This window comes from Aquarana catesbeiana, linkage group LG08, assembly GCF_042186555.1.
Source record: "Aquarana catesbeiana isolate 2022-GZ linkage group LG08, ASM4218655v1, whole genome shotgun sequence".
Lineage (NCBI taxonomy): Eukaryota > Metazoa > Chordata > Amphibia > Anura > Ranidae > Aquarana > Aquarana catesbeiana.
In genome coordinates, this window is record NC_133331.1 from 295,139,434 (window position 1) to 295,152,141 (window position 12,708).

Here is a 12,708-nt window from a genome sequence, read left to right on the forward strand (position 1 = left end):
TCCTCATCTACCTGATGATGGTGAGGGATGGTGTGATCTTCCTGTGTAGAATCCTGGGAATACAGAGGACGGGGACATCTCTCTGGTGGGTTCCTGGTATTAGGTGGCTCCATCATATCCTTGTGTCCTTCTGAAAACTCCTCCATCACTCCATACCCCTCATCCTCCCCTTTATATTCTTCTTTAACAGCAATATTATAATCCCCGAGGTTTCCACTCTGAATATTAAATAAAACAATCATGGTATTAAACATGCTTGTGTATAAATCATAACTACCAATAATTGTCCATCATCTACCTGATTGCGTTTTGTGTAATTGTGATCTTCCTGTGTGAAATCCCGGTAATACAGAGGACGGAGACATTCTCTGTTACCAGGTGGCTCCATCATATTCTTGTGTCCTTCTAAATCTTTTATCACTCCATACTCCTCTTTTATCTCTTCTTTAACCTCAACTTTAGAATCTCTCAGGTTCCCACTCTGAATATATAATAAAAATGACATCAATGGTAACAATGCAGATAATGTACAGATCCTAATGATACTATCAGTGATTGTTCCTCATCTACCTGATGATGGTGAGGGATGGTGTGACCTTCCTGTGTGGAATCCCGGGAATACAGAGGACGGGGACATCTCTCTGGTGGGTTCCCATTACTGGATCCATCTGTAGGAAACACACACACTGACTGAATACATTGTTTCTATGTGTTTATCAGATGATGGAGGATCTAGGTGGAGCCTCCGTACTGCTCTCTCCTTTACAATAAAGTCTCCTCTTACCCGGTGATGTGAGGGGCGGCTGATTGTCCATCATGACGTCCTTGTAGAGATCCTTGTGTCCTTCTAAATACTCCCACTCCTCCATGGAGAAATAGACAGTGACATCCTGACACCTTATAGGAACCTGACACACACAATGATACAGTCACCATCCAGACACATCCCTTGTGTTGAACCTTCAGATACATCAGGAATGGTTATTATCCCTCAATATATCTACATGAAGCTTATAAAATACAAAAGTATGCATTATAAATCAACTGCTAAAAATAAATAAAACATCCCGTAATATCTTATAATCTATTAGTATAGACTGAGGAGGTGAGAAGGTGATTGGAGGGAAAGGTGACACATCTCCAAAATGAAGAGAATGTTCCGGCCCCATAAGTGGGGAAATGTTCTGCCCCTGAAGGGGGTAATCTAGGTTTCCACACTATATATGTGTGTATCATCATCTGCTGGAGATAGAAGACATCACAGTGACTATGGAGGAAGAGGACGGACATGACGGGGGGGTTACTGGGTGTAAATAGAAAATAAGATCTTATTACCTCGTCTGCTGAAACTTCCAGCTTTGTCTCCTCTTTACTTCCTCCCAACTCACCTCTCACCCAGAACTTCTTGTCTGTATCTGACATCACTTCCTGTCTTCCATAGAGACTTCCTGTCTGGGTAGAAGTGAGATCACTACCTTGTGGCCTTCAGAGGAACTGCAGTCCTGAGAAACATCTCATAAGGGTTGATTTACTAAAGGCAAACAGATTGTGCACCTTGCAAGTGCAGCTTAGCAAATGAGGTGAAGCTTGACTACGCAAAGAATACCCAATCACATTCAAGGAAAAAAAAATAGCATTTTTGCTTACACATGATTGGATGATGGAAATCAGAAGCGTTTTCCCTCATTTACTAAGCTTTGGGGCAACTGCACTAGCAAAGTGCACAGTCTATTAGACTTTAGTAATTTATCCCCACAGTGTAAACCCGGCCTTGTGCTGTGTGTATGTGCTGTATGTAGGGTACATGGGTGACACTCTCTCCATGTTCCCCTTTTCAAAAGACACACTATGGCTTTTAGAAAATGCCTTGGAATGTTTTCTTTCCAAAAGGGGGTAATTTTTTGGGTGTTTCCACTGTCATGCCCCAGGACCTCCAGAAATGTGATAGGTAGTCAGGAAATGAGATGCGTTAATTATGAGATGCTCCATGAAAGCCAAAAGGTGCTCCTTGGATATTGGGCCCCTCTATGTGGTTAGGCTGTGAAAAAGTCTCACATGTGTTATATCCCTGTACTCGGGCGGATATCGCTGGCATGGTCCTAATACTCTACATTACTTGACCACTGCACTCTACACACAGGGCTGTATATGATATACTCCTGACCACTGCACTTTATACACAGGACTGTATATGATATACTCCTGACCACTGCACTCTACACACAGGGCTGTATATGATATACACCTGACCACTGCACTTTATACACAGGACTGTATATGATATACTTCTGACCACTGCACTCTACACAAAGGGATGTATATGATATACTCCTGACCACTGTACTCTGTACCCTGGGCTGTATATGATATACTCCTGACCACTGCACTCTGTACCCTGGGCTGTATATGATATACTCCTGATCACTGCACTCTGTACCCTGAGCTGTATATGATATACTCCTGACCACTGCACTCTGTACCCTGGGCTGTATATGATATACTCCTGACCACTGCACTCTGTACACTGGGCTGTATATGATATACTCCTGACCACTGCACTCTGTACCCTGAGCTGTATATGATATACTCCTGACCACTGCACTCTGTACCCTGGGCTGTATATGATATACTCCTGACCACTGCACTCTGTACCCTGGGCTGTATATGATATACTCCTGACCACTGCACTCTGTACCCTGGGCTGTATATGATATACTCCTGACCACTGCACTCCCTTTCTAGGCAGGTAGATGTAGGATATTATATTTATACACACAGTATTATGGCTGAGATATTGACCCGGCCAGGGTCTGACCAAACCAGCTGTATTCTACATAACAAAAGGATAGCTAATGGTTATTTTCTGTTAATTTTGTGCAAGACCACCTTGGCCCTTGAGGGCCAATATAATTAAACAGTTCACAGAGAGGTGATTTGCAAATTTGTACCTCTGTGCTGGGACACAATAAAATGCATCCCTTTTGGAAAGAACCATTGAACTCATTGCTGTGGAGATCAACTCTCCAGGCCTCTGCCCTCTAGCTTCTAGAAGTTTCTCCAAACTTCCAGATCCATGGGGGAGGCACCAGAGACCTGCCTTTGTGAGTCATCCAGTCTGACCTGCAGTAAACCCTGACCCAGATTCCAGACTCACACTTACCATGAGTCACACAAATACATTTACCTGTACTAACCTGAGAGCACACTAGAGGGTGCTACTTTTATATTAACGTTTCCTGACATTTAGGCTCCATTTACACTTGTGCGACTTGTGACTGCACTACTTTGGTCCAACTTTCATGCGACTTGGGTGCCATAGACCTCAAGATTACACAGGCATTGCTTCAAGTAAACTAAGGATGCGATACATAGAAAATTACTTGGCCGAGTGTTAAAAGCATTCATACAGCTGTGATAAACTTTGGCCATAAATTAACACTGTGATTTCCTATGATCAACAGCTCCATCTAGTGGTCATAATGGGATATTTTTCCTGAAATACCTCAATCAGAAGAAATTGCAAAAAAAAAACACATTTTGGCCACTAGATGGAGCTGACAATTATAGGAAATCACTGTGTTAATTAAAATAACACTGCCAAAATTATAACCATTGGGGGATTGCGTGTCACATTTGTCCAATTAATTTTTTTAGAAACAGACCTGTGTTTGTGAAATTCTCCACAAAAAAATATACTCAGCCAATGAGAGGTAATGACTTCATTTTATATTTTGAAAAGCCTAGCGGACCGCCTTTTAAGTGGTGGGGTTAACGTGTTTCGTCCTGGAAGACGACTTGAGAAAACAGACCTCTTGCAAGCGTTTACACCACAAAATGTACTCAGCCAATGAGAGGTAATGACTCCATTTTTATTTTTCTCCTATCAATGTCCAACACGGTACAACACTTCATCCATATCTTTGGTGATCTTCTCCTTATCAACTGTTTCTTACATGATGAAGATCAGCCATGGAGTATATCTGAGGTGTAAATCAGGGTGTGCTTCTTCCCCACATGTCCAGCAACATTCATATACAAGACATTTCCCGCACTCACTAATACACCTCGAGGGTTGTGTGGGACCCCTGATGTACAGGAAGACAGGACTTCAGTGAGGAACAATTCCCTCACTTAGGACAGGAATATGGCTTCTCCTCCGTGTGAGATCTCTGATGTTTGTCAAGCTGGGACTTCCGTGAAAAACATTTCCCGCACTCAGGACAGGAGAGTGCCTTCTCCTTTGTGTGAGATCTCTGATGTTTGTAAAGACTGGACTTCTGTGAAAAACATTTCCCGCACTCAGGACAGGAATATGGCTTCTCTCCCGTGTGCAATCTCCGATGTGTGTAAAGGTGGGACAGCTGTGAAAAACATTTCTTGCACTCAGGACAGGAATACGGCTTCTCACCCGTGTGAGATCTCTGATGTGCGACAAGTTTTGATTTATCTGTAAAACATTTTCCACACTCAGGACAGGAAAACGGCTTCTCCCCAGTGTGCAATCTCTGATGTGCGAAAAGACTGGACTTCAGTGAAAAACATTTTCCGCACTCAGGACAGGAATGCGGCTTCTCCCCCGTGTGAGACCTCATATGTGTGTAAAGATGGGCCTTCTCTGAATAACATTTCCCGCACTCAGGACAGGAATGTGGCTTCTCCCCTGTGTGAGATCTCTGATGGCAGTTAAGACTAGACTTCTGTGAAAAACATTTCCCGCACTCAGGACAGCAATACGGTTTCTCCCCTGTGTGAGTTCTCTGATGTGTAAAAAGATAGGACTTCCGTGAAAAACATTTCCCACACTCAGGACAGGAATACGGCTTCTCCCCTGTATGAGACCTATGATGTATATAAAGACTGGACTTCAGTGAAAAAGATTTCCCGCACTCAGGGCAGGAATATGGGTTGTCATCTGTGTGAGATCTCTTGTGCTCAATTAGATGGGATTTTAAACAAAAAGGCTTCCCACATTCAGTACAGGGAAACCTATGTGTTGGTAGTATGGCGCCATCCCTCACAGTCTGAGGTTCCTCAGGATAAGAGGAATACGATGGTCCGGCACCGTCCCTCACAGTCTGAGGTTCCTCAGGATAAGAGGAATACGATGGTCCGGCACCGTCCCGCACAGTCTGAGGTTCCTCAGGATAAGAGGAATACGATGGTCCATCTACACTGTGTGGTGCCGGATGGACATTTGAGGTAGTCGGGTTTTCTCCTGGACTATACTGTGTGATGTCCTCATCTTCTACTTTACAGTCTGGAGACAAAGTGAGACAATCCTCTGAGGTTTTCCTCATCTCCTGTCCATCTACTAAAATAGAAATACAAAGATTATTACTAGACATGAGCAGATTGGTTCCCCTAACCAACCAAGATGAAGACTGGACTGATCCTGAAGACCACCATCATTGGGTTATTGACTCCTCCCTCATTATCACTTTCTGTTTAAGGTTCCAAAGTTGGAGGATGTTATCACATTATTATCAACATGTAAAAGTCTGTCCTCCAATCACATCATCAGATATAAAATGTCCAGCTGGTAGGAAATGGGTGTAACAAAAGAGAATACATATTATGTGTATATATAGCATTGGGTGGAGGGGAGAGAGAAGTGAGACCTTTGTGACCCCTGTAGTTCCGCCACTGGTGTCAGTAGATTTTTATTATTTTTTCACAATTTTATTTTTTATTATTTTTTAGGCGCCCCATTGGGGGGCTCTGGTGAGATTTCAGGGGTCTAAACAGACCTCTGATATTCTACCTTTAAGATGGAGAAAGGAGACTGAGGACAATCTCCTTTCTCCATCCCTGCAGCATCAGCTGCACACAATGAATGGACAGGAAGAGCTCTGTACAGAGGCATCCCCTTCATTGTGCCCCGTGATCTTTGACTTCATTGTTGTTGTTCAAGTAGATCTCCATCTCTCTAAGTTTGCCTAGCCCTGATATAGAGCATGTAATGTACAACATAGAGTATATAGTGCAGGGGTCAGGAGTATGTAATTTACAACATAGACTATAGAGTGCAGGGGTCAGAAATATGTATTGGTATTCAGTAATCAGTGGTGGATGAAATGATTACATGAGACAAGTTGCAGAGGTCCCACACCGCTGCCTCCCATCTCCTGAGACTGCACTCAGTGACTTGGGTCTGAGACTATACAGACATATCCCTCCACCCGGCACAGACAGCAAATAACAGAACAAGTAACCCTGGGAGAATTGTTCTGTCAGAGGTCTTGGTAGACCCGGGTATGGGGCAGAAGACCCAAGGTACATACCCCAGGCGCCTAGGTCAAGTGACACCTATAATGTAATTGAACATTTTGCTGCCAGCTGAACCCCAGAATCTCCATAAATCACACATAAATCAAGCACAGAAAAGGAAGAATATCCGAGAGAAATACAGGAATACAGGACGGGGAACACAGCTCAGGAAAGTGACCAGGGGATTACAGGCTGATATCACCCAGTCCCCACCCTACTCTGGACCAATCAGTGAGCAGTATGGGTGGAGGAATGTATTTAGTGTTAATGACCCACCTGTGCTGATCTCTGTAGGAGTGTCCTCCTCTATAAATGTCCCCGTTATTCCATCCTCCTCCATAGACTGCTGATCATCCCTCACATACCTCTCTTCTTCTTCTGATTTAACCTCAACTTTTATATCTATCAGATCTTCACCCTAAACCAAGAGAATGAGAGAAAATATCATCTGTAAAATATAAGTTTTAATATTGTGACATCACATAAAAATATCCACACATCATCTCCACCAGTCTATGTTCTAGATGTTCCATCCCACCAACCTTGTAACAGTGAGGGATGTAGCTGGATGACTCCACCATGGTGTCCTGGTAAAGATTTTTGTGTATTTCCTCCATCACCCCATCCTCATCATCCTCCTCTTTTATCTCTTCTTTAATCTCAAATAAAAATGACATCAATGGTAACAATGCAGATAATGTACAGATCCTAATAATACTATCAGTGATTGTTCCTCATCTACCTGATGATGGTGAGGGATGGTGTGACCTTCCTGTGTAGAATCCCGGGAATACAGAGGACGGGGACATCTCTCTGGTGGGTTCCTGGTATTAGGTGGCTCCATCATGTCCTTGTGTCCTTCTGAAAACTTCAACACTCCATACTCCTCATCCTCCTCTTTATACTCTTCTTTACCTACATTATTATCATCTCCAGGGTTTCCACACTGAAAATAAAATGAAACATTCATTGTAATAAACACATTTGTGTATAAATCATAACTACCAATAATTGTTCCTCACCTACCTGATGATGGTGAGGGATGGTGGGACCTTCCTGTGTGGAATCCCGGGAATACAGAAGATGGGGACATTCTCTGTTACTAGGTGGCTCTATCATATCCTTATGTCCTTCTAAATCTTTTATTACTCCATACTCCTCATCCTCCTCTTTATACTCTTCTTTAATATCAATATTATCATCCCCAAGGTTTCCACTCTGAATATATAATAAAAATGACATCAATTGTAACAATGCAGATAATGTACAGATCCTAATGATACTATCAGTGATTGTTCCTCATCTACCTGATGATGGTGAGGGATGGTGTGACCTTCCTGTGTGGAATCCCGGGAATACAGAGGACGGGGACATCTCTCTGGTGGGTTCCCATTACTGGATCCATCTGTAGGAAACACACACACTGACTGAATACATTGTTTCTATGTGTTTATCAGATGATGAGGGATCTAGGTGGACCCTCCATACTGCTCTCTCCTTTACAATAAAGTCTCCTCTTACCCGGTGATGTGAGGGGCGGCTGATTGTCCATCATGACGTCCTTGTAGAGATCCTTGTGTCCTTCTAAATACTCCCACTCCTCCATGGAGAAATAGACAGTGACATCCTGACACCTTATAGGAACCTGACACACACAATGATACAGTCACCATCCAGACACATCCCTTGTGTTGAACCTTCACAGACATCAAGAATAGTTATTATCCCTTAATATATCAATATAAAGCTTATAAAATACAAAAGTATGTATTATAAATCCAGTGCTAAATATAAAGAAAACCCCATCCCGTAATATCTTATAATCCATTAGTATAGACTGATGAGGTGAGAATAGAGTTGCCACCTCATCCCTTTAAACCCGAACACCTTTGAATTACACGGATTCTGAGGCTAATTTAATGCAGATAAGGCACCAAGTGAGTTTAATTACCACCTTAATCAACCAGAGAACCCGTGTAATTAATATGTGTCCGGGTTTAAAGGGATGAGGCGGCAACCATAGGTGAGAAGGTGATTGATGGCAAAGGTGACACATCTCCAATATGAAGGGAATGTTCCGGCCCCGTAAGTGGGGGAATGTTCTGTTAATCTATGTTCTGTTAATCTAGGTTTCCACACTATATATGTGTGTATCATCATCTGCTGGAGATAAAAGACATCACAGTGACTATGGAGGAAGAGGACGGACATGACGGGGGGTTACTGGGTGTAAATAGAAAAAAAGATCTTATTACCTTCTCAGCTTCCACTTCCAACAATATCTCCTCTCTACTTCCTCCCGCCTCACCTCTCACCCGGAACTTCCTGTCTGTACCTGACCTCACTTCCTGTCTTCCATAGAGACTTCCTGTCTGGGTAGAAGTGAGATCACCACCTTGTGGCCTTCAGAGGAACTGCAGTCCTGGGAAACATCTCATAGGGGTTGATTTACTAAAGGCAAACAGATTGTGCACCTTGCAAGTGCAGCTTAGCAAATGAGGTGAAGCTTGACTTTGCCAAGAATACCCAATCACATTCAAGGGAAAAAAAAAAGCAATTTTGCTTACACATGAATGGATGATGGAAATCAGCAGAGCTTTCCCTCATTTACTAAGCTTTGGAGCAACTGCACTTGCAAAAGTCAATTAGCCTTTAGTAATTTAACCCCACAGTGTGAACTCGGCCTTGTGCTGTGTGTATGTACTGTATGTAGGGCATGTGGGTGACACTCTCTCCATGTTCCCCTCTTCATTGGGTGCCAAGTGTGGGTCACACAAGAGGCCTGCACCGGGGTGGGTTCTTCTGGGTTACGCTGGGCGCCTTGAACACGCTCACTCACCTTACACACGGGGTAAGTTTGCTCATCATTGCCCCTGGACGAGGGGGAGGCCGCATTCAGGGATAACTCAACCTTAATGTAGATCTCCTACTCTAGAGATGGCCGTACAGCGTGTACACTTGAACAATAAACTGTCCTCCAGGTAGCTCTCTCATTCCTGTGTCAATGTACACCTTCCCTATCACAGCCGCATTTAGGAGGGACATGCTGAGCCTTTGTCCACTCCACCTGTCCAGCGTATCTCTGCTACCTCACTCCCAGCAATGGAATGGAGTCCCACCGAGCACCTAGTGCTGACTCCATGTGTGCTCTGTTATCTCTTTGTCTTCCATACCTAGTGCCCAGGCTGGGAACCTCCAAGTGCGGATCCGCTCTGGTTGCTATGGGAGACAGACCACCAGGCTGATTGTTAAACCTCCATCACCCTTGGTAACCACTAGACACATGCAATACGCTTTGGTCCGAATAAAAATTGAGACTCATTTTTAGTTATTTGGATGTATCCGAATCCCAGAATAAAATAGTAACGAATTTCGTTGAAATCCGTTTCGTACCATATATTCATTTTCTAACAAATTCCAAATTTTTGGAATGATCTGAATTCGGATCATTTAAAAAAAATGATTTGAATGATTTGGATCTCATTAATTGACAACTTTTTGTAAAAAAATACATTTTCTTTCCTTCATTCCCCAAAAACTTGCGACAAAAAAAAAAAATAAAACTTTTTCAAAAGACACACTATGACTTTCAGAAAATGCCTTGGAGTATTTTCTTTCCAAAAAGGGGTAATTTTTTGGGCGTTTCCTCTGTCATGCTCTAGGACAGGGACGGCAAACCTATGGCACGCGTGCCACAGTTGTCACGCAGATTCCTCTCTGTAGGCACACCAGGTTTGCTGGGAAACCACTGCTGCCACCACTGCCTGTGCTCTCTAATCTTCCCTCCCCCCACCTGGCGAAGCTGTGGGAGTGAGAAGTGCAGTGACGCTGTGACAAGGGGAGAAGCGAGCGCAGGCTGTCAGTGTATTTCCCCTACTTGCCCCCTTCTTCTGTCAAGGGACAGAGCGGTGCTTGCAGAGATCACTGCCCGCTCTGATTCCTTCTGCCTCCTGCTGCAGCCAGGGACCAATGAGGAGCCAGTACAAGTGCACCATGGGACATGTAGTTCCAGAAGAAGACTATGGGTATATTTTGATGTACAGCCAACCATTACCACCCAGAGAGAGAGAGGAGTCATTGCTGCCAGGGAGAGAGACTGGAGCAGCACACTGTGAGCCAGGGGACAGAGCGGCTACGAGGATAACGCCACTGCTGTGCCAGTTGTGGGTGTCACCATGGGCAACAAAGCGTGAGAGGACATCAGTTCGGAGGAAGCGTTGTTGCTCTGTCACTGGGATTGGTGAGCGGCCCTTATCTGTGGCTGTCACTAATTGCTGTGTTGGCACTTTAGAAAAAATGTGTTGGTTTTGTGTCGCAGTTTGGGCATTCGGGCTCAAAAAGGTTCGCCATCACTGCTCTAGGACCTCCAGAAATGTGATAGGTGCTCCTTGGATTTTGGGCCCCTCTATGTGGTTAGGCTGTGAAAAAGTCTCACATGTGTGATATCCCTGTACTCGGGAGGATATGGCTGGCATGGTCCTAATACTCTACTTTACGTGACCACTGCACTCTATGCACAGGGCCATATATGACATGTTCCTGACCACTGCACTCTGTACACTGGGCTCTATATGATATACTCCTGACCACTGCACTCTATACACTGGGCTCTATATGATATACTCCTGACCACTGCACTCTATACACAGGGCTGTATATGATATACTCCTGACCACTGCACTCTGTATACAGGGCTGTGTATGATATACTCTTGACCAATGCACTCTATACACAGGGCTGTATATGATATACTCCTGACCAATGCACTCTATACACAGGGCTGTATATGACATGTTCCTGATAGGGATGGGCGAACATTGCCTGAATTTTCTGTGCGCTCTGCGGGATGTTTGTAGGGAAGCCGGCCGCTGAGTCGTTTACAACAGATGAGCTGTCAGCAGCTTCCCCACTGACAGCTGAATAAAAAAAAATATTTCCGAAATTGCCAGCAATAGAACATTTAAAAAAATAAATGGTATAGGGTCCCCCCCAATCCATACCAGGCCCTTTGGGTCTGGTATGGATTTTAGGGGGAACCCCAGGCCAAAACAAAAAAGAATGTCCCCCCCAAAATCCATACCAGATCCTTATTCGAGCATGGCAGCTCGGCAGGTAAGGAAATGGGGGGTGGCAAAGGAGCCCCCCCTGAACCATACCAAGCAACAAGCCCTCAATATGGGGGGGTGATTTGGGACACCCCAAAGCACCTTGTCCCCATGTTGATGGGGACAAGGGACTCTTCTTGACAACCCTGGGCGGTGATTTGAGGGTCTGCGGGCAGGGGGCTTATCGGAATCTGGGAGCTCTCTTTAAAAAGGGGGCCCCCCAGATCCCGGCCCTCCCCTATGTGAATGAATATAGGGTTGGTGACGTCACAAGGGTACGGTGCCACAAGGCAATGTCCCCAGGTGGCCCCACCCCTTACCTATTTAAGAAATGTAAGGAGGAGCAGGCATTCCGCGGTTAGCCTTCATCATGAGGGTAGTGTTATTTTCTTCTTTTTTGGGACCCACGGTGTGGCGGGTGTCGCGGGTGACGATGGATCTACGTCAGGGGATATTGTTTTTCTATTTTTTAATAAAGGAATTCTCAAAAACTGCCTCCTGTTTTTATTTTGACACTTTTTTGCTGAATGGGCAGGGGTACAGCATACTCATTCACATGGTGGGGGGGATCTGGGGGCTTTCAGGTTCCAATATACCCCCGCCCACATCCCCCACAACCACCACCCAGGATTGTCGAGAAGAGGCCTTTGTCCCCATCAACCATGGGGACAAGGTGTTTTTGGGTGGGGGGCACAGCTCCCCCTTCCCCAATGAACCCCCCTGTTGGGGACATGTGGCCTGGTATGGTTCAGGAGGGGGGGGTGCTCGCTCGTCCCCCCCTTTCCTGGCTGCATGCTCGGATAAGGGTCTGATAAGGATTTTGGGGGGGAGACGACTATTTTTTTTTATTTTGGCATGGGGTTCCCCTTAAAATCCATACCAGACCTAAAGGGCCTGGTATGCATTGGGGGGGGGGCACCCCACTGTGTTTTTTCCTCTTTTTTTGTATTGCCGGAAATGGCTTGCAGCCGCGATAATCAATTTAAATGTCATTTTTTTTCTTTACAAATGTCAGTTTTGCTGCAGCAGGTTCTATACATGGTACAGATCCGCCACTTTACAGGCAGACTAAGGGGACCCCCCATGCACTATTTTTTTTTGTTTTACTTTAAACATCATTAAAATAACTGCTCATTGAAAAACAATCTTTTTTTTTAAATTGCATTGATAGATGTCCCCCAGGGCAGTACCCGCACCCGCATACACCCTTTTTATAGCCAATCACTTGCATGGGCCAATAGACCTTCAAAATGGGGACTTTAGATTTTTCATGTTCCGGTCTCATAGACTTTAATAGAGTTCATGGCTCAGGGGCGACATTTTTCTCTGTTGCTGT

The 12,708-nt window shown here is 44.6% G+C and overlaps 1 protein-coding gene across 1 annotated transcript in view; it reads right to left on the reverse strand.

Annotated features, from left to right (window-relative positions):
* The window catches only part of LOC141106818 (uncharacterized), a 34,973-nt gene that overhangs the window by 14,638 nt on the left and 7,627 nt on the right, over positions 1-12,708 (reverse strand). The window contains 3 exon segments of the mRNA XM_073597746.1: positions 157-218; positions 4,086-5,306; positions 7,187-7,213. Coding sequence (XP_073453847.1) covers positions 157-218; positions 4,086-5,306; positions 7,187-7,213 — 1,310 coding nt within the window.